This window comes from Phalacrocorax aristotelis, chromosome 18, assembly GCF_949628215.1.
Source record: "Phalacrocorax aristotelis chromosome 18, bGulAri2.1, whole genome shotgun sequence".
Taxonomy (NCBI): Eukaryota; Metazoa; Chordata; class Aves; order Suliformes; family Phalacrocoracidae; genus Phalacrocorax; species Phalacrocorax aristotelis.
Window position 1 is genome coordinate 467,319 of NC_134293.1, and position 26,181 is coordinate 493,499.

General features: G+C 44.1%; 1 protein-coding gene and 2 non-coding genes across 11 annotated transcripts; all 3 read right to left on the reverse strand.

Moving 5' to 3' along the window:
- Positions 1–19: 19 nt before the first annotated feature.
- NCBP3 (nuclear cap binding subunit 3) lies at positions 20–26,130 on the reverse strand. Of its 9 annotated transcripts, XM_075113347.1 has the most exons (20): positions 26,070–26,130; positions 24,862–24,986; positions 23,209–23,366; positions 21,924–22,384; positions 20,159–20,224; positions 18,361–18,466; positions 17,412–17,537; positions 14,984–15,112; positions 12,610–12,683; positions 11,594–11,702; positions 10,676–10,775; positions 10,236–10,342; positions 8,856–9,141; positions 7,909–8,066; positions 6,549–6,713; positions 2,412–6,025; positions 1,535–1,558; positions 952–1,028; positions 622–677; positions 20–174 (listed from the first exon to the last, which is right to left on the reverse strand). In XM_075113347.1, exons 4-16 carry the CDS (start codon positions 22,074–22,076, stop codon positions 5,790–5,792), a joined length of 1,815 nt encoding a protein of 604 aa, XP_074969448.1. In that variant the 5' UTR covers positions 22,077–22,384; positions 23,209–23,366; positions 24,862–24,986; positions 26,070–26,130; the 3' UTR covers positions 20–174; positions 622–677; positions 952–1,028; positions 1,535–1,558; positions 2,412–5,789. The 9 variants fall into 9 exon arrangements, 6 of the variants coding, with proteins under 6 accessions (XP_074969448.1, XP_074969445.1, XP_074969449.1 ...); XM_075113344.1 differs by having other exon boundaries at positions 21,924–23,366; positions 26,070–26,111; XM_075113348.1 differs by lacking the exons at positions 24,862–24,986; positions 26,070–26,130 and adding an exon at positions 24,229–24,582.
- LOC142066336 (small nucleolar RNA SNORD65) lies at positions 248–321 on the reverse strand. Its single transcript, XR_012663675.1, has one exon. It is a non-coding gene; the product is annotated as a small nucleolar RNA SNORD65 (small nucleolar RNA).
- Positions 1,174–1,248, reverse strand: LOC142066332 (small nucleolar RNA SNORD49). The gene has a single exon (XR_012663671.1). It is a non-coding gene; the product is annotated as a small nucleolar RNA SNORD49 (small nucleolar RNA).
- Positions 26,131–26,181: the final 51 nt, after the last annotated feature.

Genomic DNA, 26,181 nt, shown 5'->3' on the forward strand with positions numbered 1-26,181 from the left:
TCATAAACACAGACCCAGGTGGGGTTTTATCAAGAATTTTATTATGTGTAATCCAAACTGTTACCGTTTCCTAACATCTTAGTGCAGAAAAACACGCAGTGTTTACAAACACCAGCCCCAACCTCATGCACCCGTTTTATTGGGCTCCTCTTCAGACGTTTTCAGCCTCAGCACCTGTAATACAACAGCACGGGTCAGTTACCCATCCGGCACTAAGGGTTAACCCATTAGTTACTCTAAGGGATATCATCAGAAAAACCTTTGCTCACCACCAGCCAATCTGCCGGTAATTCCAGCGATTTTTGGTTAGTTTCATCATATGATATCTTTAGGTAAACGGACACATTTTTAGCAGAAGCAAGACCTCTATCCCTTTGCTCTACAATGCTGTCAGCAGAACCGCAGCGCAGAATACAGCTGCTCTTATACTTTTACTGTCCATAATTTAGTCTAATAAAGGGGTTTTTTTTGCTTAGAACTTCACTAATTATATTTTTAGAGCTAAGAATATACAGAAATAGAAACAGAGCCAACAAGAATGTTCTCAGCTAGGTAATATTTCTGGGACTGTAGCCAAAACCCATCACACTGAACTAGCAGCACACCATAAATTAAACTCACCCAGAAGAATCTCCTGCTCTTGCTGTCTCACTGCCTTCTGCAGGACTTGTGAGGAGCTGCAACATCAACAGGTGGACATCAGTAACAATTAGCACACGGCAGCGAGACCTGCAAGCTTTTCCTAAATACAGGGGTACCAGGGAATAAGTATCACAGGGCTTTAAATTTTGAGGAAGGGAGGAGGGAAAGCCGATTGATTTAAGCTCTAAAGTTTGAACCTACAAAATGTGCCGCCTCTCAAGCTTTTGGCAGCCTATAAGCCCTGTTTATTCTAACTTAGGTTCCACCTGGTATAAAGCTCTGTGCAGCCCAGTGAAACTCATGACTCACCTTCACGTTCGGGCCATCTCCAAAGAGCGACCTGCCCCTGTCCCAAGCGAGTCACATGGATCTGGAAAGAGCAGGCTCTGCAGGTTAAGTGAGAGATGGATGTGAAGCTGGGGTCGCTATTATAGGAGCACTTTTCACAGAAAGCAAGTATAAACAAGAAGTTGCCCAATTAATTCCAAAGCACCAATTTCTAGCACTCGAACTCTGCGTGAGGTAGCTGTGTTTCAGACAAGTAAGAAGGTTATCGTCAGTTCTCGCATCTGACGGCACTTCCTATTCCGGGTTATCATCATCAACAGCCAACAACTTTTGTATTACATTACTTACGACGCAGAAATTGTTTCACCTGGAACCAACAGCTGTACGTTTCCCCTTTTGTTTCCAAGGCATTAGCTGTTAACTTAATGGTATGCAAAATTATTTTTAATTAGTTTTTATTCAAGTTTTTAAGATGTAATTTTAACATGTTATTTTCGACTAACAGCCCTATATTTAACTGCTTTATATTAGCACGTAAGTAAAAGTAAAGACGTGGAATTTTAACAACTTTGTGAACCTCAGTACAAAGCAAACTTTAACTTACCCTTTACTTCAGGACATCTTTCCGCTGTGGGAATAAAGGCAAAAGCATTACTACAGTACACTTCAGCAGCCATTTCAGAAAATTATGAAGCAGGCTTATCCAAACAAACCCCCAAACCCCAGAACCTCACCACCAATAGAGCCTGCCCGTAATCCCACTCGTGTTCGTGTTTATGTCATGAAGCACCGAACTCTCTTCTCTCCAATAGTCAACAATCCTCTCTGAGCTGTTTCTAGGCAGGGAACCCGGCAGCTAGCCAGGCTGTACACCGGAGCTCCACACGGCCTCAGCTCCGGGGCTCGCTGCAGGGGAAGGGGCCGGCACACGCAGCCACCAGACCGGCCGCCCGTTCGCTGCGAACAGCGCCGTAACACCGGGCCCCACACACGGCGCGGCCCGCCTCGCCCCGGCCCCGCCAGTCCCAGCTCCGCGGGCAGCGGGAGGCCCGTGGCGAGGAAGGCCCGGCCCGGCCCCGCCCGCCGCAGCGGCCCGTTCCGCTCACCGGGAGCCCCGCTCGGTGCTCGGGGCCACAAGGCGCCACGTGCGCCCAGGCCACGCCCCTCCCTTGCGCGCGGCGCTCCCGCCGCACGTCACCAGCGCGCCCCCGCTGCGCGGCCCGTTCTCCCTTCCCCCTCCCGCTCCCAGGAATGGTCGGGCCCAGCCCGAGCGGCCCGGGGAGGCGCGGCGGGCGGCACCACTGCCGGGGTGGGGGGGGTGGGGGGGGTGAGGGGGTGTTGGGTCTGCCGCAATTTAATGAATTTAAATTAGCACTTAACCTGGTAAATGACAGGGGCGCCTCGCTCCGCGAGCCGGGCCCCCGCTGCCCGCCTCCCACGCCGCCCCGTGCCCGGCGGGAGCCCCGCACCGCCCTCCTCACCCGCCGCAGAACGAAAAGGTTGGGACGGCTCCGGCGGCGGCTTATGAAGGCTTGGGACGTACCACCCCGCAGCGGGGGGGGGGGGGGGGGGCGGGGCGAGGCGGGCCGTACCACTGCTCCGGCCAGGCGGGGGCGCCGCGGGCCCCTCCGCGCGGCTGAGGGCGGGCAGGGGTGGCTTGCGGCCGGGCCCGGAGAGGCCACCGCGCATGTCCTGTGTTAGGTGCGTTCCAGCAAAGGGGATAGGGCAGGCTGATGTCAGACCACTTTTATTTGGAATAGAAGAGCTGTTTAAATAAATGTTTCATTATTTTCCGCATTATAATGTCATCTTGAACTGAAATGAGGGGTTGTGGGTTTTTTTGCTTTCCTTCTGTCTGTTGAACACTGCCATCATCTTCAAACAAACCACCAACCAACCCACAAAAAAACCAAAAACCCCCTCACTTTCAAGTCTCACCATCATCAATGCCACACATTCAGTCCATCCCAGGACAGCTGCGGGCACAGAGCCCGTAGCCAGCACAACAATTTCTTTTGCAAATATAACAGTCACCTGAAAAATTTACCAAAAACACCCACCAAACCCTTTCTAAACCAGCAAAATCTTTCTAGAAGGACTACTGTGGTCCTGCAACGAGTCACCTAAAACTCAGAAACATTCTTCCTCCAAGGCATAGATCCTCCAGCAAAAGCCAAAGCCGAACTTACTGCAATTCTCAACATAAATTCATTTTAGTAAAATACACAGGTTGCACATCTCAGTACCAGAACATGAATTCCTGCATCACATTCCTTGAAGGTGATAATATCTGGGAGTTCAGTGAAAGATCAAGAACACATTAGCTACTAGCACAAAGCTGACCACAAAAAGAAGGGGACTCACCACAAAATTCTCTCTGCAATCTCTCTCTAGGTCAAACAGATTTAAATTAACCACGTTGAGGAAAAAGCAGTCAACTAAAGATTCAGTGCTCATTTTTAATTGTCAAAACCCAGCAGTTCATGTTCAGGTAACTACGGAAGACCAAAGCTAGAATTCCTGACACCAGCAAACACTTTTCAAGGCTTCTCTGTACATCACTGAAAAGCAAACCCAGGAAAACAATTACAGAAACTCTCCATAGGTCACTTCAGCGGTAAACCTCTGTTTTTCTTGCAGCTAAGCTACCACGGTCTCATGAACGCACATTTACACACCCTCCCCCAAACCATAAGCACGACAGCCCCGGGGACTGACACGGAAGCACTTGTAAGGCTTATTTACGACTACCTGCAAGACACACCCGGTGTTAATGGCTCCTCTTCCTCGAGCGCAAGCCTCGGCCCGCATCGCTTGCTTTCACGCATCCATTAGTTCAGATCCGCTGTATCAGCTGAAGAGATTCTCTGCTCCCATTCTGCCCTCCGTACCAGTTAGTCCATCCTTCACCAGGCTGGAGTTAGGCGCATTTACATGGAAACACAGCGGTCATCAGCAACGTCACCAGCAGAGCACAACCAGTTGCTGAGCTTAAAAACATGCAGAGAGTCACAACAGCGCAGAAGCCAGCCTTCACAGGCCACGTGCACGACTCAAATCTACCACTGCCTTTCGGGAAAAGGAGAGGCCATAATGGATTCAAAGCAGTAATACAACACAAAGGTTTACTGGCAAAAAGACACCGGTTAAATAAATTTTCTCAGGATCTTGAGAAATGAGTACGGTATGGGTATGATTCCATCTGAAAATTTTGGAAGGGATATTAATGAAAGCACACACTAAAATTAATTATTACAGTGATCAGACATTGCAGTCATTTAGTCTCAACAGTTCTTTTATGAGACATATTTATATATGCAATAATTAAATGTAAAATCAAGGATGAGTGTCACAAAACAGGAAATAATAAGGCTTGAAGCCCAGTCAGTCCCCAGTGACCCTTCTAGTCACTGTACCTTTCATTTTTACCTTTAATTTTACATGCTCCTATTCTTACACATAATAAAGCAATAAGAAAAGTTAATTGCAGATTCCTTGCTTTTGTGAAGCCTCCAGCCTACTTCAACTTAGTACAAAAATAGGGGGGAAGACAGACAAAACGTTTGTTAAAATGCAGAAAGGGGAAGAGAGATCATAGACATTTTGGACTGATGGAACCTAGGAAACAGGGACAATGCAAACAAATTTTCAGACTATCAAAATGTGGCAGACAATGGTTTTGTTACCTGTTCCGTTTACCAGAATGTGATGTGCTAGCATTATTCCTTATTTAGAATTATTGGCAATCAAAATAAATGCCATAGGCAACAAGAAAAAAAACTGCAGTTGCACACTGATCAAACCTTCTTCCTACCTCGAGAGGGTATGCGGGTAAAAAAGCTGAACATAACAAGTCAACCATATGCACGTCCACATGTACTATACAATAAGAACATTCAAAAATATTGACATGAGACAGTGATCCTATAGTTTTCCTTTTCTCTTTCAGTTATATATATATATATAGTTAAACAGCACATAGGAAAACACCACTATAGCTTTCACTGTGGCCAACAGGAAAATTATCACAAATATAAAAGTATATGTTTTTAAATTGTTAGATTTCTTCAAAACGTAATACAGATAAAATGAAAGAAATATAATTTTTTGACACGTAGCAAAAAAAAAAGTTAAACCCTTGGGAATTTACACAATTCTCAAACATCCAACTTTGCAGTCTTGAACATCTCAATCCCTACTACAGCAGAACACAGTATCACCAAAATATATGAGCAGAACTCCTCAAGAGCAGTGATGCTACTCGGGTACTATGTGAAATTTCACTGTACTAAAACACAAAACAGATTTACATTCAGTATTTTGGAGGAAGGGAACACGATAGTCCCTTCATGCTTTATCCTTGCTGGCTGCCTACCCGGGAAGCATTATTGTTATTACTTCAAAAGGAAAGGAAAGGTGCTGGTAAGAGCCAGAAGGGCAAGGCAGTGATTTTGATTATGAAATGCCCTGTTCTTTGGATGAACTGTGTAAAATATTTTGTTAAAAGGCTCCATGTCAAAAATACTAAGAACAAAAAGGTCGTCTTAAAAATACAGAGCATTTCTGCCTCTTCTTTTAAGTTCAAAGCTTGGGGAGAAGTGTTTTGCTAGAATTAACTAGAGGCTTGCTGTAATAAACATATATGACAATGCCCTGCGTAACACAGGGCCAACCACAGACTCCAGACAAACGCGACTGCTTTAGGTTTCAAGTGGTACACGTATCTCTGGTTTTGTATAAAAGGAAGAGACACTTTTGGAACCTTCACTGCAGAGTCTTTGCCAGTGTCCAGCTTTTGGGCAAAGGAAATCTTGCCACACTGCAGAGTCACAATCTTGAGGATCAGAATGTAAAAACAATCATGATTCGGTGTCTGATCCAGAACTGCTTTCTCGGCTGATTTCAATTTGTAGAGATGGTAAATTATCCAATCGACTCTTTTTTTGCCGAGACTGTTCTTTTTCCTTAATGAGAGCACCCCAAACCCGCTGAAGCTCTGAATCATCTTCCTCTGGAGATGCCACAGAGTTTTCAGGTTTATCTGAAGTCTTTTCTTGTGTCTTCGGAGCAGACCCTAGTCGGGTCCATAAATTACCTGATCAGATGAAAACCAAACATTTTTTTAAAAAAAAGACAGACCTAAGGGGAATTCTGGAGGAAGTCTGAGGAACCTACTCTTAAATTCACTGCACCTCTTCAAACTCCTTGTACCCCTCCCACCGTAACGCTTGGCATAGAACTTACTACACTTTGGAGCAGTAGTGGAAATGAAGGTACAGGAGGCTCAGGGCAGCCCTGTTCACCGCCTCCCATTTGCAGAGAAAGCTGTACACAGGTCTGAAGTGCCACTGCATTCGTTACGCTGGCTTTAGTGCCCTGTTTTGACCACAGTTTTAAAGAGGCCCTCTACTTCTAAGCATACCTATATAAAAATATTGCTCATAAAAATACTCAGCTCAACCTACCTACATGTATTTAGATTTCAAAACCCTCAACAAACATTTGCCAATTCACCTTCACTTTCACTCGACTGAACATCCTTCATGGTTTTCTGCTGAAATTTCTCTTATACTCTAAAAGCAAAGGCATTGCAGTAGTAGTTTCTCCATAAAACTAACCTGATTTCTTCTCTCTGGTATCAGAGTAGAGGCCTTTTACGTCTTGTTTGGGGATTCCCAACCGGCTGTGTACATCTGATATTGGTTCTCGACGAGGAGCAGAGGTACTACTTGGAGGTTTAATTTCTGGAGAATGTGGTCTTTTTCCCAGTCTTTGCCGCACATCTAGGGATATTTTCAGTGATTAAAATGACAAAAATCATTGTGTTTAGTTTAGGTCTGCCAGCTAATTTTATGCCCGTAGCACAATTTGAGAAACTCAAAACTAGACAGATTCTCTGTTTTTATCTTTTCTGTAGTCTCTTCGTTACGTCTTTCATACTCAGATTTCAGTCCTGGCAATGTCCGCAATAAAATTTATCCAGATTTCATTTTTCTATTTTTTGGCAATAAATTTGACATTTAATGCTTTCGGGTTGTGCTTTGTCCAGAAGATCAAAAAAACTAGGTTATTCCATGGCTCGCTGCATTTCTGTTTTAGCAGCACAGCGTGTATGCATCCAGCATGAGGTATGATTATACAAGAATCGGTATGCCTTCAACAATTCTTTTTGGGTAAGACACCTTGCTTTCGTATTCTAATACTGCTTGATGTTTTGCAGAATAAAAAGAAAAACAGAATATAAGAATCCTCAATATATTGATACTTAAACCATGATGCGAGTCTGACATTTGTCTGGTTTAGCGAGATACTCCTAGTCTGAAACAGGGTTCAAACAAAACCATAAAGGCAAAGGAAGTTAGAGGATTTATGTGCCAACCTGTCAGAGCCCCAAAATGTGCAGGATTAGTAAAATACACTAACGTTACTTCTACATTACATTGATACAAAAAGGTATCTTTCACTTATCAGTGAGATAATCCTCTGGACACTACGTGTGTCAGAAGTAGCTGAAATTACACATACCCGAGTCAAAAAAGCAACAGTTAAGCCCAAAATTAAACCCTGCCAATTGAAAAATACATCCATATTCACGTAACGCATGCTCTTTCATGTAAGTAGCCAGTGTTTCACCTTTGACTTCGTACATGAGCCCCCACATGCTATGTTTCTCAGAGTTATACAGAATCTCTGCCTCAAGGAGTGAGCAGATGAAAAAGGACAAAGCGAGGGGAAACAAAGAGGCAAATGAATTGGATAAAAACCAAACATCACTCTCACTCAAATGTACTTCATTTTCCCCAAAGCAATCCCCAACTCAGTCTATTAGCAAGGAAAAAATAACTGTATGGATGCAGGAACTGCCGCTGAACAGAATTCCCTCGGGTTTGTAAGCTGCAGTGGAGCACAGATGTGAAATGGATATACCCATTTTAATGAGCCAGTCACAATTCTGCACCACGAAGAGTTTAAAATTACCTGATTTTACAGTGCTGTTTGGCTGACGTGGCCCAGTATTGTTCTGACGTTTTTCTTCTAACAGTAGTCTCACATCTGCAACCTTCTCTGACGATCCTTTACTGCCGATCCGATTCTTTATGTTACTGGTTGCTATGCTGTCTGCTCGCATGGAATTCCTAAATAAAACAATAATAGGTTTAACGCCCCTTAAATGAAATGAAATCTAATGTAGTTCTTAAGTCTTCTTGTATGTAAAATTACACCACAGAAAACAGTAATATCAGGATTTCTCTATTGAGAAACAGAGGTAAAACCATTGCTTAGAAGAGCACACGTTTCAGTCAGAATCCTAAGTTTAGCAATAATCACAGGAATACCTCAGTAGCCATTTCAAGGCAGGTGTCGAGTTGGCCTCCTTAAGGCTGTGCCTCTGGGTCAAAATTCAGAGCAGACAAGCAACCTCAAAATCGTTACAGAACATGACACGTTCGAGTTATTTTAATCATCTACAGTATATGCGATTTTGGTTAATATCCCAATGATGAACATAAATCCCTTTATTTCATCAACACCTGAGGGTTATTCTTCTTTCTGAGAGAAGAGGAAGGGGTAAAGGGAAGAGAGAGAGAGGGGTTCTTTCTCCCTGGCCTAGCTATGGAAATGCAAGAAGCTAACTGAGCTTGCTTGTGTAAATTTCTGTTAATTCCACTTAGGGCTTCATTATCATCAATAAGGAGGGTTACAGAAATCTGCAAAGGAAGCTGTATTTTTTAAATGTTAGTTCTAATTAAAAGCCTGTATCACTGTTTTATTTTGTACTACTTTTAAAAATATCTACTCCAAAATTGTGTTAAGAATTGAAAAAGTAGCTTCAACAGTCTGTCTTTAGGCTTCGGCAGCTCTGTTGCTAATGAAAATTTAGAATGCCTTTCCACTGATACTTTTAAAGAACAGGAAACTTTCACCTAATATTTTTCAGTTGTGATTCCACCTCGTCTGCATACATTGTCATTTTCATGCTCTTTTTGGGAGAGGGTGTTGATATCATTTTCAGTTCAAGATCATAGTCCATTTCATCAGAATCAGATGCACTAGCACTCGATCGTCTTGCTGCGCTGCGGTCTCGGGACTGTTTAAAAGCTTGCAGTTCATCACGGTACTCTACCACGATTCTGTCATCTTCGTCCATATCCTGATCTTCCTCCTCCTCTTCTTCCTCCTCAATAGGCTCCTCAGGAACATTTACTAAGCCTGTAGCAAAACAAACTGGTTCTGATAAACTGAAGTTTACCATTCATATAAGGTACCTTAAAACCTAGGCAAAAAAAAGAGAAATCACTGTAATTACTGATCCCCTACAACTGAGTCTTTGTGGTTCGCTGAGGCTAAAGAGAGAGAATATTTTGCAAAATATCTTAAGTGGAATCCGTATTACAGAATAGCCTAAGAGGAAGAAAATTGCCACAGGAGAAAAAAGTCCACGGTGCTCGCTATCTCAGAGACCTGCTCGGGCATAAGGCTGGACTGAATATACAAAGTACAACTGCCTCTTGTGGTAGGTACAGTTCATACTTCCCGAACCAAGCGTCACATTCCTATGATCTTGCAGGGCTTAACGTGGCACCTGCTGGCTTTCAAGTCCTGAAAGCAGTTAATGACAGAAAGAACGCACGGATCATTAGTATGAATTTATCACATATTTAAATATAAATCCACAACTTCAATTTAGTCACCAGCGGCGTACAAGCATCTTTTCAGCAAGCAGTACATTATCAACACGCAAAACCTTCCATGAGATTTGATACACCCATGGCTGTGTTTTTAACAGGCCACTCATACGAATCTTTGACACTGTATTTCTCTCACATCAAAGATTTTTACACCAATTATTTTTCTAATCACACCCCCTACCTTAGGGAGTAGATGAAGATATTCAAGCCTAATTAATAGAATCTTCTAATCTTTATTGCTCTACATCTTCAGCTTGCTTTTTCATAGAAGAGAAGAACTGACATAGCAAGTATGACAAACTGCCAAGAAGTTTAAAGAGGTTCTCTCTTCTTTTTGCCCTTGATGCTATAGCCCCCACATCCTAAATTTGTGAAAGAAAAACATCACATGAAAAGTAGCAGCTGTTTTGGTAAGCCAATGACCAGCGTGAGGTTTCTGCCTCAGTTGCTCCTTGCAAACTCTTGAAACGTGATTCAATTATAGACGTATTTTCTTAGAAGTACACGCCACTTTCACGCGCCGCAGGGGATTCCGTGAGGCCTTGTTTAAGGTCCTTCCCAGCCCTCCGCTCCCCAGCTGTGTTCTTACAGCGGCAACACACCGGCACCGATTACCTGAATGACGATGTTTGTAAGGAGGAGTCAAGCCAACATCGTCCCCAATAAGTGTCCTTTTCTTTATCACATCCCGATGGATTCGACGCGAATGGTATCTTCGTTTCCTGAAACACCATAAAAAGAATGACATTCCTGCCACAGAAGAGTCAGCATGAATGAGCCCTGTTCAGTCCTGGATTAAGCATATGCAATTTTCACTCACTTTAACAGCAGACAGATGTACGACAGATCTGTTCTGAATGTTTTGTATATAAACATTCTTTATTTTCATAAGAAAATACTCCCCTTGTAAACTCATAGTCACATTGCAAGAACATTACTTATGCATAAGAAGCATCTACATAAACTGAATAGAAAGAAAATCTACAAATCAAAACACTTTTAGACAATCTTGTCCAGTTACCTGCTATGTTCCAATTCCCCTATCCAATACTCACCAAGAGTTGCTAAGAATCCCCTTCATGCCTCCGTAATTTGGATTGCCGTATTTCATGTAATACTGGCTTCGCCTCGCAGCTCCCAGCTCTTTTTTGTCATCTGAGAAAACATAAATTAAAGGAATATTTCCCTCTCAAAAATGTATCTTACAACACTAGCAGAAGAATCAATAACCACCCAAAGACGCACAGAGTGAAAGTAAGACTGAGTACGTCTTACAGATCAGCATTATTTCAGTCTCCTCCACGAAGGATATAATTTTGCTGACATCTCTGAAATTTCTCCCACCACCAGTGTTTTATTTGTGTCTAGAAACTTAATTCTAGGGAGAATGAATTTCTACGTATCAGCTTAACACAGCACTACATCCCGCTCTAACTGCTGGAGGCTATACTTACCGTGTTCTTGACCCTTCTTTTCTTTATGGATGTGTCACTTCCCACGCGGCTCAGAAATTAGATGGATTTTCATCTTCCTCACAAATATAATTTAATATCTCAACTGTATTTAGCAGTGATTTTTAGGAGGCATGGCGGGGTGGGGTTGACGGTTGGACTTGATGATCCTAGAGGTCTTTTCCAACCTTAATGATTCTGTGATTCTAATTTCCACTAATACCTCATCAGGATCTCAAATGATTTTCATATTCATAAAACACGGAATTTACCTTTGTGGTACTGGGAAGAACACCCTGAGCCCAAAATAAAATTTTTCTGTGCAATAATTTTCATACAACTTCAACTGGATTTAATTCACACATTGAACGTGGATTTGTTGTGAAATCTTAATACCTAATAATTAGCAAAAAACCTAACAATTTTGCAAATAAAAATTAGGTACTTCACGTCATTAATTAGTCAACAAATAAAACTACAACAAGCGATTAACTCATGACGTTTGTTAAGCTGTTCATTTACCTTTAGTAGCAAATCTCATGAAAAGCTTGTTTCCTTTAGCCAGTTTATTGGCAGGGCGAAGATCATTACGCAGGAGGGAATCCTCTTCTACCTGGGAGAGGGCATCCAACTTTGGGGGACAAAAAAGGTATTTTGGACTCAAAAATAAAATTACTGTTCAATGAAAATGGATTGCTTACAGAGAAGCAATCAACCGATTATTAAGAAAGTTAATTTTCAAATTAAATGAACTCAACTTTTTTCTTGACAAGCTAATGTGAATGTTTAAAGTAATTTTCCCCATAGATTTAAAATATTTCCTTCTCTTCCTTCATAGCATTATCTCAGGTTATTAAATCCAATAATTTTCAAATTACACTACATACACCGAAATGCAGAAAATAAATAGCACGACTTGGACAGTGAAAAACAACTATTTCTTTTTTTGCTTCTTTCGTATCTAGACAGTTTTACTACCAGGTTCTCATGCCTTCACACAATGACTAAAAGGCCTTTTTTTTTTTTCATTTATATCTGCTTTACAGAAACTAAAATTCAGGCTTCCATTATGTAGAGTGTTCACTGAGCCACTCCTAAAGAAAATACTAATAGCAACTACTACATGTTCAGCTAGCAAAGGTTGAATTACTCACGTCGGCGTGCGTGCTGACTCCCACACATACGCATGGACAGTCTAAATCCTGCTCGTCTCTAAGCGCTGTCTTCGCCGCTGAAAGGCCTGTGCCTTCCATTATTGTTCCTCCATTGCCCCGTCCCAGCAGAAAAGAGCAGCCAGTCTAGCTCTTACGCGCTGGCTGCCCGAGCACGCTTCCCAATCTACTTCCACGAAACACTCTTACACAGCTATTCTCACCAACAGCGTATCTGTGCTTCCTGGCGTTTCCCCATCTAATTTACTCCGATAATTAAATTGTGAATTGCAAACGTTTATGGTTAAAACAATAGTGTTATACAGACTTTACACCAGTCAGAGCAAAACTTCCGTAACAGTGTTTTTGCTTTCCTTCTATACTGACCTCAACATCACTTGGATTGTCATCCTCAACCTCGCCTTCTTCTGTCTCATCATCAGAACTTTCCTCCTGTTTTTCTAAGAAGAAAAATAATTGGGGGAGGAAAAAGAAAACCAGCTCCATTTTAGTGTGTGGGTCACATTTCATTATTATTACCTACAGTCTCTGAAATCACACTGAAGGTATTATCCTTTCTTCTGCGCAGTCTAGAGAATAATCCAAACAGTAAATGCCTACAGAAATTTGAAGCACGCATGAGCACAGAGTGACATTAACTAGACAGCCTCTGCACAGATAACTGCGTGCAGCAGCACACATGGGTTATTAATTCTTTGAAAGCAAATAAAATTGCACTGCATTTCAGGGTATGACAGAGATCAGCAAGGCCAAGATGGTGAAAGGCATATACAAGCCTACTTCCTTCAGCCTCCTCCTAAAATTCTGCAAGTACCTACAAATATCCAATACTAACAATGTAAAACTGTTATTATTCAAAAGCTTAGAATTTTCTGAGACAGAGCAGGAGGAAAAAAGAACTCAGTGACTTAATTTTGGAGTGAAATAACTAACAGAAGAGCGCACGCTTCCAGAACTACTAAAATTCTGAGATGCTTGCAGAGATTTTTCAGGGTTCTTTTTAGCTCAGTAAGAACTTGGGTTATATTGGGTTGTTATATTGGGTAATATTGGGTTGTTTTGTTTTTTGTTTTTTTTTTTTCAAACAGTCCTCTGGGGGTGGGGTTGAATTAGTGAGTATGGGTAGCTATCAACATATACCAATATCATTTGCAAAGATCTCAAAGTACTTCAGAGACATAAGACTAAAAAAAACACCTCTCATACTTCAGACATCCTTAATCTCATCCAACAAGGGACTTGAAAACTTAAAATGGAGAACAGTAGCTGTTCAAAAGATCCTGAAAAAATCCCCAAGTTAGAGAGTAAAGCACAATTAACTGAACTGAAACCAAAGAGACAATTTAGGTGAACAAATGAGCCAAATTCAAACCTCAATAATCAAGTTCCATCAAGGACAGCATTCAAGCACTTTTTTCTCCCAAAATGATAAGCTTCTCACAGTAAAGACTAGTCTCTTGCTTCCCTAAATGCCTACATAGCCCTCAAATTCCCATCTAAGAAAGGAATGCAACTAAGCCAGATACTCCAGTGTACCTGTATGCATCTCACACCTTAAGATGTAACTGAGCAGTTTGTACTTTAACTAATACCCACTTTTCCAGACGAACAGGACTCACTCAGATGAGCTTCTAATTTTAGATGTGGTGTAATGAAGATGTAATATGTAATTTGTAGCCAACAAGATTAAAGACATATATTTATGCTCCATTTAAATAAGACAGTCACTAATCTCCAAAAACTTCGTAACAAGTCTTACTTGCAGCATTATCAACATTTGCTCAAAAATTAAAGTCACATGGATCGTTGAGGAGCCACTGCATCGTGGAGAAAAGGAACAAGAAGAAAAGGGGATGACTTAGAAGAACCCACAAGTTTAACAAAGCCCTAAACCCCAAGCTTTCTAGAAGGGCTTTTGGTAGCACTGCTAACATCTAACAGAGAGATTGGCTATTTGCATTTTGTTCATCTAGCACGTTTAAGCACAATCTGTGGAAGGAGTTAATAAATACAACATCTCTGCTTGCTCTGTACCATGTGGTACAGTACTTTGGACCACAGCAATTTATCACACCAGCCTAACAGCCAAACAGTCCTAAGCTAGCAAAAGCCTGGTTTTTAATTTACACCTGTAAAAGTAAAACAAATTTACAACTAAGGCATTCAGGTATCAGATTTATCACATTATATGTACTTTCGCTGCTTTGCTCTTTTAAAACCGACTTTTCTGCGTGCTTCTTCCTTGAAAGCATAACAGCCAAATTTAGAGATGATATACACAGTGGTGAAGTGACACGTCGTCACATCAGCGTGAGCGATACACTTATAGGTTGGTGGTGGATCAAGAAAGGAATTAACTGTTGCATTTCAAAAATGAGACATTTTCTTACACTTGCTTTTCCACACTGAGAATCCACCCCTTTCTGCCTCTACACACGTCGCACAGACTTATTTCTGTGCGACATGTCCCAGTATAAATACCACGGGTATGACCCTGCATCTAACGTGTTCAGTATCGGCTGAATTACTGCTTTTGGTCTAGCTCCAACCCACCTTTTAAGAAGCAGCTTCTTCAAAAGGTTTCCAAGATGAAAGCCTTTTTAAAAGTGGCAGAATACATTTACCTGAAACTATATGATAGAAGCTCCTTCAGTAATTTAGATTATGCAGTACCCAAGCACAAGTTTAAAGTTTCATTGATTCAACTAGATGATGTCTAAATATGCATATCTCAATCTACCTTTCTTGGATTTTTCTGCTGTCTTCTCTTCATTGTTTTCTCTGCTTTTTGTTTTCTCCTGGTCAGGCAAGGAACTCATATTTATTAGAGCCCGTGTTGCTGTTACTTCATCAAGCCAGACCACATTACCTATGACATACATAAACACATACAAAAACAAAATGCAGTTTGTGTAATCAAGCAGTCACATACACTGCTTTACTGGAGGGAGATCACTAACAGAAGTTCAGAAACGCTCTTATACAGAAAAGCAATCAGATCTACCTCTTGCAGAGGAATTCATGTTCTTTCACACACTCGATACGCTGGGGGACGCACAGCTTTCACCACATGACAAACACATACAACAACTGACCAAAACCAAAACCACTGAAAAGCACAACCAAATACATTAGAGACTGCACCGTGCGCACAGCAAATCAGGATACTGAAATGGGGTCAGTGAATTTCATGAAGGTGTTAGCACACAAATGCAACTAAAGGGGAAATAAAAGGAAAAAAAGAAGAAAGAAGCCTTGATTTTTTTTCCCTTTGGCAATTTAACAGAACCTTGGGCCTTACTGCAGATTTCTGTTAATCTTTTCCAAAAAGCAGGAAAACGGGAAAATAGGAGAGACTGCTCAAGCACAGGTTATAGCGTACAGAGGTTAACGATATGATTCAGTACATGCCTCATACATGCCATAAGTATCAGCAGATGGTACTAAAATATAAAACTTATAGGCCAATTAAACTAATTTTATAGGTGCCAAAATTGAAAGAGCTAAAACTACTTAGAAACAGGTTTTGAACAAAAGCTCTGCTCAGACGTATTCAGTACAAATAGAGCAGCAAATGCCATTTACTGCTCTGCTGTTAAGCAGAGTGTATTCAGATATCAAGAAAACTATAGTTTCCCAAAATAAGATTCTCTCTTAAATTATTTGAGCAGACAAGATTTACAAGGTGAAGAAGATACTAGCTTCAGATACTAACTTCAATGATTGGCTAATAACTTCTCATTTATGTATGCCTACCTGCTCTTCCCATCTCCAAAATTTCAAAGCCTTTATCATTTTACGTTCATCCATTTGAAACACAGAACATAGTCTAAATTCACCTTTGCACTAAGACATCTTGAGATGTAATTCAGTTGGGAATGTTAAGATTTTTACCATGCTGTGACGCAAATTTATGCTGAAGAGGCAATGCTTGTTCTTGGAATTTTCACCAAGTGTAGCTGGCATGCTAACTCTGACACAGCATGAAAACTGATCACTAAAAAAAGATGTTTTAACTGTAGTTGGGGGAAGTACCATTACGACACTGAAGCCTGCATTTTTGCACTGCAAGTTCACTCTGGTTCCATGGCAAAATCACCCATGTAACATTTAAGAAAATGGATAATCAGAGAGTCTTAGAAACGTAGCCTCGGAGACAGAGTTCAGCTGTGCACTTGCTAGCTTCTGCATCACCACCAGTTCATGTAGGAGCTCTTTTCTGCAGCTGTCCACCCAGCGCTCACTGCGTTTCAAATCTGTCAGCTCGCAGCAGGATATCAAGCTGTCACACAGTGACTTCAAGGTTACCAATATTTTCTAGTATACCATGTCTTTTGTCAGGCACTCGAACGTAACTCCTCCATGGTCATTCCAGGGAACCATGCTACTCATTCTCAGGTCTCAGCCATGCTTGTCAATAAAAGTTTCCAGTAATCCCAACCCAACTGGAAAACCTGCACTGGTTCCTACTTCTTCTATGATTTCAGTTAAGGATCTCTAACCACATGGCAATCTTGGAGCCTTCCAGCTCCGTTATCCAGTGCCCAACTGTAGCCAACAGCTCTTGTACAGTCTTTAGCACCTCTGAAGAAAGCATGTCTGTCAACAACCTTTATCTTTCTGGCAATCTCACTGCGTGCTTACTCCCCAAAACAGCCCCTGCAATGTGAATTTACATTCCTTTTCCAATCCAGGCAAACCACATTCAGCTGCTACCTTCTTCCACCCACAAATTTCTCGACAATGCACTAAACAAACACGGCAACAAGTCTGCTCCTTCGCAGCACAAAATCGTACCAACCTGCCTACCTGCACATAGGTCAATAACCTCCCGCAGAACATCATCTGTTGTGACACGGGCAGGTGTACTATTTATGTCAAGATGTAAGCGGCACAAAATTTTAGACCTTTTTTCCCCCCCATTTAGAGACCTGTAAGTTATTCTACGCCATCTTTTTCCAACCATAAATATTCAACCAGAGAGCAGGTTTGATTTTCACCACTTATTAATTCTTTCCTTCTAAATCTCTTTTGACTAAAGCAAATTACAGGGAAACTGAGACAAAGATCAGTGACCCTGAAAGCCACCAAGGCATCTGAGGTATGGCTATGACCAATGTTAAAAAAAAAAGAGTAAGAACTACAGACAAGAGACTCTGTTTACTTACATGATGTATCATCCAACCACTCAATATGAGCAGGAGGATACTCTTTGAAATAGGCAAAGATGTCCTGTGTACTCATCTCATCCACCCCACAAATGTAAATCGTGTCCAGTCTCACTTTAGGAATTGCTATAAAGAGGAAGAGATACAAAATTGGTCTTATTTCCATAGAGCAAGCATTTTAAATAAGCTAAAGGCAGCTCATTAAAGCAAAGTATGATGTACACCATTCTAAAACACTGTAATTTGAATTATTATTCCACAATGCAAAACTTCAATAAATTGAGAATAAAAAAGAGGTAACATTACAAGCACTGGTAGATGCAGGTACTGCGCAGCAACCAAACTGCCTTAAAAACATGGGTTTTAAAATGCTGCCAAAGGACTCCCATTAAGTACTAAAGAGCCAAAATACCAACTGGATGCCAAAAGTGCCAATCTGTTGCGCGCACATCTCCCTGCTGACGCGCTTATATTCCAGCACGCCTGGCTTGCCGTCTAAGAGCACGCGTGCAATCACGCCAGCTTCGCTGCGCAAACAGCACGGGACCTGATCTGACCGCGCACAGAGTCCTCCGCTCACACAGTGACCAAGCTCTTTCCAGAGAAGTTAGAGATCCTTAAAGCAGCACTGATCAGAAGATGCATCTTGGACACGTAGCACTAGGCGCTGCTGCCAAGCAGTAAATAAGGTATGCAAAAAATGTTTTCTTCTTTCTGGGGTTGGTAAAACAAGGAGCAAAATTGGAACTGTCATGTAGTTTAAAAAGTAACAACATTAAAACAAAAATGTTTAAAAAAAAAACCAAACAAAAAACCCAAAGTGATTTCTTTTGGCAATTGTCTGGGAAAACCTCTGAGATGCAGGAAATATTATAGGATAAATCAAGAAAAGGAACTGAGGAAGTAAACAAAGGGATCCTTTCTTCTCGACTGTTGGATAAACTTGTACCTTTCTTCATCATGTCCCGATCCAGTGCCACATTCCTTTGGGCAAGATTCACTTCAGCTCGAAAATGAAAGCGTTTTGCTCTTTGTTCCTTTTTCTCGATCGCTTCCTGCAAAAAGCAAAACAATGCAGTCAAAACAGGAATCACAGCAGCATTCCCAACAAGAGGTTTAAAATAAAACTTACCAGACGGCAACAATTTGTATTAATAATTCTATTAATTCTAAAAAGACCTGTATGTTTCAGAATGCAGAAATAATTCATTGAAACATTTCTGTGCCACGTAACGGTTTTAATGTAGGTCCAGCATCATAATGGGAATCCAGATGCCTGGGAAACAAGCCACCTCAGACAACACTCAGACTCCACGATGGAACAGTAACATTATCTTTTCTTTCCTAACAAATGTACAGAGGCTGTGCTCCAAAAAACCCTCTCTTACAACAAGCATTTCTACCACAGAGAAAATGAGCCTTTTATGAGATTTTTCCTATCTGTGTTTTTTTTAACTATATACAAAAATGTAACCTTGTCCCTCTGAGCATGGATTTAACAACACTAGCTGGAGCGCTGACTACAGAGATCTTATTTAGACTGGCAAGTCAAGCTGCTTTTAAGCAGCTCATGAGCAACAGCTTACGTGGATCTTCTGCAATTTTTGAAACTGACTGAGAAGCTCCTTCTACTACAGAATTTATTAGGAACCAGATTTTTGGATGTTACTAACCAAAGTCAAATTTACAAACTGTGATTAAGCAAAAACTGCCACCAATGATATCCAAATAAACATGGGCTTTTTACTAGTTTTTAAAGATCACCAGAACATCTTTGACCACACAAAGTTTCTCAGAGTTGCATCAATAAAGAAGGTAATGAAAGATGACAGCCTTCCCCTGACCAGGGGAATTTCAAATTCTTCACCAAATTACAATACACACAAGCTAGATACTGAAGCCAAAAAGCTGATTTTCAGTCTTAATCTGGAATCCTTTTTGTACTCTTTGATAAGCACAATCTTCTGAGCTTCAGTAATGCAAAATGGGAATTCATGTCACTTGTCAACACGCTGCTGTGGTGGGGATTCATATTCGTTAGAACATGTAATATCGTATCAGCCCTACAAAGTATGTGACTAAACGCTTTTTCTCCGCTACCAAATGCGAGATACAGCGGTCAACTGGGCAGTATGGAAGAGCCAATTTGGTATTAAATGTACAGAGATGAGCTGTAGGATTAAATTTCTGAAGTTCCACAGAATCATGTAACTTTAAGTTACTTAAATGCAACAGCTGTTTACAATCCCCAAACTATGCCTTAAACAATTAAACAACAAGACGCCCTTGGAAGATACAAGGCAATGAAAGTAGATTTTCCTGCAAAGCACTTGCTCTTCCTTCTGTCACTCGCCTAAGAGGAAAATCTGCAGCTGCCTTGTCTCAAAGGGCTTTGTTCTCCAATATTGGGTGGCACCAAGGCAATTTCAACAGAAACATTTTCAGGTTTTGGCACACAAATTTTTGTAACTTAAAAATGCTAATTCTCATGGTTTACAAGAGATCACAGAATCACAGGTTGGAAGGGACCATAGGGACCTAGCCCTAGAAAGAGCAGACAGGAAGGTATCAGGTCCTGACACAGGCCACAACCAACAAAAGGAGAATTCCCTAGCTGTTGAAAAATGCCAGCTACCTGAACATGACGCTAAGCTCCTGGGCACGCTGGGGAAGAAATAAATGAAACTGCTCCTTCTTTCCAGTAGCAACAGTCAGAACACGTTGAAAAACTACAGCACAAAAATTACCTTGGAGGTTACATCTATTCCAGTAATGAAACTTCCAGCTTTGTTTTCGTATCTCCTACTAGTGTCCTGAAACAAAGCAGAACGGTGGTGAAATCTCAGTGAACACCAAAACCAACATACTTGCCACACGGAAAAAACCCACCTGGCCATTTCTACAATAAACACATCCTCTTTTCCTTGATCCTTACTCCAAGCTACAACCCTAGACAGACAGGTACTCAAGCAATAACTCTCACTGATGTCACTGAAGGTAAAAGCGTACGAACGGAACCAAACTTCTTTACTAGGATTATTTCCTTGGGCAAAATTTAGTTTCTGTGTCTGCCGCTGCTGAGGTTTTTACTTACTGTCTCTCAGCTCGACAGGGGAAGTCATCGAACACCTTTCCTAACTAAAACTTCCACAATTTTGGTTTCAGGTATAACTTCCATATAAAACATGAGCAGATTTAACAGTGATACCCAACTCCTGAAGTGTCAATTTGCAGCTTTCAGCCTCAAAAGTTAGAACACCAAATCATATGCATAATTAAACCAGTAACTTTTTATTCCTACCATTATTTCAAACCCAACTTCCAAACACCAGCAAGACAAAACATTGCTGTTGTGATACAACCCTACTGATAAAGAGTAAAAATGGAGAATGATGTGGGGGAAAAAAATTACAAGTTTCACTTCCATCAGTCAGGACTGCCAAATTCACAAGGCTGCACTAAACCACACAGACCCCGGACCAATGACCCAATTCCATCCCTTTCACTCTTTGCACACGTAAAAGTGGCACCTCTTCATTCAGGCACCCTCAGGACCTTCACCTGGCAGAAGTTTGGAGCTGGAAGAACGCATCTTGCTTTCTTTAGGAGTAAACGCGTTCTTTATACTCGTGCTGCAAGGATTATTTTTGCTAAAGGACATTTTCTAGAAAGTGGGCCAGTCTCGGTTTAGAAATACCAACCCACACACAATCTAAACGCTTTTCTTAGTAACAGCGTCAAAGTTTGTTCAAAGTTGCCAAAAGTTTAGAGCTATTAAAAAGAAAAGCAAATAAACATTATTTTTAAAGTTAAAACCCCCCACTGTCTAAAGCTGACTTGCGGAGCACAAGGAAGTACAGTAGGGTGCTGTCTCAGGCCACATATTTGGTAAAAGCCCAAGCATCTTGGTAAGTCAGCTAATGAGAGATTAGTTTCTAAAGTAATTTCCACACAAGTTTTGAGAGCAAAAGAGCACTTAGGAGGTTAGAAAAACTCTGACCCATTTTTATGTATTAAGCCTGATCCTTCTAAAAGTTATACAGGGACAAAGGCGGCAATAAATGAAGGAGCACGGGGAAAAAAAAGAAAATAAGGTAAACCTTCAAAGCCCCCCCACCAGAGCCCACATCCCAGCGCCCCGGCTCAGCTCTCCCGCATCCACGTCCCTGCCCCCTGCTCTCTCTATAGGAACCCCCTGGATTTCTTGCATCCTTTTACGCTCCCCCACCCGCAGCCTTCCGCCACAGCCCACCACTGCACCCCAATCCCCCCCTCCCCCTCTTCTCCCCTCGCTCCGAGCGCCTCCGGGCCGCCCCTCAATCCCCCCGGGCCCCGCAAGTCCCCTCCCGGCCCCTCTCCCCCACCCCCGTCCTGCCGCTTCCCCTCACGCACCTCCCGCCCCGCGCCGCCCCTCTGCCCCCCAGGGCACCCCCACCGGCAGACCCCGCTGACCCCCTCTGCCACCCCCAGCCCCCCTCGGCCCCGGCCCGCGACCCCACCGCGCGCCCCTACCGGAATGAGCTCCCGCAGCGAGCGCCTGACGGGGATGGTCTCCAGCTCGCCCTCTTCCACTTCCATCGGCTCAGGCTCGGGGCCGCGAGGCTCCGCCGCCGTCGCCGCCGCCTCCGCCTTCACAGAGATCCGCAGGCCCCGCACGGCCGCCATGGCTCCGCCAGGCCTGCCCTCCGCCCGGCCAGCGAGACGCCGCCGCCCACAACCGCCACCGAGACGTCGGGCCGGATAGAGCGCCACCCGAAGCTGGAGCCGGCTGCGGCGCGGCGCACGGCCATAGAGGCGGGGGAGAGCGCGGCGTCGCCGGTCCTCCAGCGCTACGGCGAGCGGGAGGGCTGCGCCGCCATTTTCCCCCGGCGCCCGCGGGCCCGCCGCCGGGGAACGCACCGTTTGCGTGAGACGCCGGGCCTGGGGGGGGGGGGTTGGGAGGCGTGAGGCCTCGGCACAGCAGGCTCCGCCTCCTGCAAGGATTTTTAGAAAGCGGTCGGAATTCTTACAACGTTCATTTTTCCTCTCCCTGCTGTAGGAAGATCCCTCTGGAATTTTACATCTCTGATAAAATAAAGCTAATTTTCGGCTCACAGCTCTCCGCAGCAAGCCTGTGTCCTGTTGTTCGTGGGCTCGGTTATTCTCTTTGCCAAGTATCGTTTTCCCACCCAAGGTATTAAGGCTGTTGAGAGAGAGAAGCCCTGTCTCCTCTGGCCTAAACAAACTGTCCGTGTTTAATCCATCCCCACAAGACAAGCTCTTCACTCCCGCAGTTAGGCTCATCAGCTCTGCCCCCCTTGCACACAACGGACCCGAACCGCCTTCTAGACGAGGGCTCACTCCCACCTCGGCATCGGTATTTCACCACCCATGGCTCAATGCCATGGCTGATGAGCCCATGGCCGTACCTCCTCGTCACCATGAACTGTCACCCCCATTTTCTGTCACACCCAGCCAATTTCATTCAGAATTTCTAATATTTCTACAGCTGCAGGACCCCTCCATCCTGCTCAGTTTCAGACTGCTCCGTTCCTCAGTTCTGCACATCTTCAAACCGAACCCCTCCAGTCCAGCCCTTGCAATATGTCGCTTTCCCTCCAAATTGATGACACTTCCCAGCAAAATTCAGTAGCAAATTTTGACTTTAAAATGAAATTTTGCAGCTGGCAACAGAAAGGCTCCTCCCCTCACACATAATCCAGTGGGACTAATCTATCTCCTTGCTACCCATCACGCACTCCAAGCTTACATATTTCCCCCTGCGCAGAGGTCTTTGACAACAGCTACCGTCACCTGCCTTCACCAGAAGTGCTATATTTGGTGGTGACATCACAGAGACAGCATCTGGCAGGATCCTGGACACAGGTGATACTTCCAAGCCAGGTGGGGATGGTTACGGCAGAGGCCACACGCACATAACGTGAACATCAGCAGGAAACAGGACACGGACGCCTCCTGTGAGGAACAGATTCCAAAATCATCGCAAGAGGAAATGCATTTCCGTGGCAGAAACGCTGTTTCTTGAGGTCACAGGGAAAAGAGACCAAAAGATGCACCTTTCCCTCCTTTAGTTTTAATTTTATAAGCTGGGCAGAGTATCGATGTAGGCAATCTGACCAGATTTACAAAGCCTAACCCTTGACAGGAACGGTTAGGGCAGGACTGTGTGACACCAGGTTGCTTGCACTGCTGTCATTAGCAGATGAAGCCTTCGGTTAACCCAGATGTTTCCTTATTTTGTTTTAACATCCTTGAATGTCGCCCAGGACAGAACATTGCTATACCACAGCGCTCTCCGTTTGGCACAGTTTCAAGACCCACTCACTGAACTCAGCAAGAAACTTTCTACCCTGGACTGGGGCTTTAGGACAGCTGCCAGAGTTTTAGAGCTCCTTAGGGAAAAATCACCTCTAGGCTGACTCGTGAGGCAATCAAGTCAGGAGAGGAAAACCAGGCTGTGAGAGAGGAAAACCAGGCCTGAGTGCCGGTGGGGCTTTTACTGCCAAGCAGGTGAATGGAATATTCTCCTAATATTTTACTTCTTTCAGAATCTTGTTATTAACAGTGAATTCTTCAGAATGACAAGCTGATTTAGTTTTATTCTTCCGAGACTGTGTCCAAGAGCTGTTTTTCTTTCACATTCACCTCAGGCTGCAATCCCTCTGCCTGTGAAAGCCCAGCGCGGGAAGCAGGTTTGGGGAGAAGGGCTCCACCTTTACTGCAGCCTTTATGCAGAAAGGATGGGTCAAGGGTAGTAGAGTACTGAGGAGTGCGGGGGGTTAAATATGTGAGGAAAAAGGAATTTGGAAAAGGTTACCTGTCATTCGCTGGAGAAGCCCTGGGTAAGGAAAAGCTGTTACAAACAGTGCAGGCCAGAGAGTGACTGAACAAGAACGCGTTCCAGCACAAAAGCAGCAAAAGGAGCATCCTAACGACGCGGAAGTGCCACTCGTTTCCCCATCAGTGACCACCAGAGGGAACTCTTGCTACAGGAGTCCCAACGGCTTCCAGCAGGAAAAACCAAACCTCGCGAAAACCCCCATAACTCCTGTAGTTTTACGGTTCGGCTGAAACCGGGGGCAGATCGGGTACAAGGGTGGGGACTGGGAAGGGAGGGGAAGCAAAGCGCTCTGTGAGCCCTCAAAAGGAGACTTTTTTTTTTTACAGTGGTCTGGCAAGAGTCAGAAAAAATGGTGAATTTTGCCACTGTAAAAAAAATACTGCTTTGTCTCAAGTCTGTGAACGACTGAACATCTTTCCTTGCTGCTGTGATTTAGCTCTCCTAGCAGCCTGGGCTCTCAACAAGGATCTGCGAGCATGGATCTGCAGCTTTTCAAATCTGTGAAAAACCTGGGCATAAAAGCGTGCTACTTCTGCAACTGGCTAGCGAACACCACACGTCACCAGGGAAACTTGGGACTCTAGCTTCCAAATAACGACTGGCTCCTACCTACAGCCCATCTGAAGAGAGAACAGGATCAGCAGAGGAAGGACGTGGATTTGTTAAACCATCAGATAAGATGAAATCAAGCACCTGGTGTTTTCTTATCTATTTGGTGAACCACACGCTCCCACCTGTAAGACAGAATATTTTCTCACTGGGATATCGCGAAGGTTCATGCAAGCCTCGTTACCCAACACAATGCCAAAGCCCCGTCCATGAGACGGTTACAGGGCTCCAAAGCGCCCTCCAAGAAAGCAGAGATGCTGTGGGGCAGGCAGGAACGCAGCACCCTCACAGTTAAGGACAGCTGCGCTCTAACACGTTTACCAAGTGCCGCCACACGGAGACCACACGGTTGAAAAAGCACATTCCTTTTGGAAAACGCTCACAGAACTGAGCAGAGCTGGAACAGCCATAGAAACATGTTCAAAACACATTTATCCAGGCTCTGTAGACATTAATCTGGAATTTAAGAGATCTTGGAGAACAATCTAAAAGTGGTAATTATTGCTCAGTTCTTACAGACGTCGCTCTTAATTTGTGCGTGCACAGACACATTCCTCTGCGGTACCAGTGGGGCTTCAGCCCTTCCGTTTGCAGGCCCCTGTGGTAACACAGTCAGCGAACTGCCCTGTGTAAAAATACACTTTTTCTTTCGCAGGGCTATTTTTAACGCAGAACAGCTCATTGGCCCGGACCAGCGTGTAGCCCCATGAAAACAGCTGTGCCAGCACAACCGCGGGGCGGGAACGTGCAGCTGCCGGGGAGGACGCGGGCAGGAGCTGCTGGCGCGGCTCTGGAGGGAAAAGCGGAGCCAGCTGAGCCCTTAACGCCTTCAGCAGGGAGGGCAGCACTGGGGACCCTGGGGGACACCCTGCGGCCCCCCCAGCGGAACGCGCCAGCGGCCGGACAAGCCCCGGCGCCCTCCCGGCGCAATGGCCGGGCAGCACCGGCGCCCCCCGACCCTACTCCCGCCGGCCGGGGCAGAGGAGCCGGTGTGAGGGCACCGATGCCCCCCGATCCCTGTCCCGCCAGCCCGGGGCAGAGGAGCCGGTGTGAGGACACCGACACCCCTCGACCCCGTCCCGCCGGCCCGGGTCAGAGAGGCCGGTGTGAGGGCACCGGCGGGGCGTGCGGCCGGCCCGGCCCCGGAGACGGCCGCTGTTGCTCTCGGGTGCCTGGAGCGGCCCCTCCCGGCGGCGGGCAGACCCTACCGGCACGGTGCACCGTGACCTCGCCGCCTCCGCTCCCGCCTCCCCCTCACAGCGCATGCGCAGCGCGCCAACCGGCGCCCACACGCCCGCCTTTCCCGGGCCGCGCGGGGAG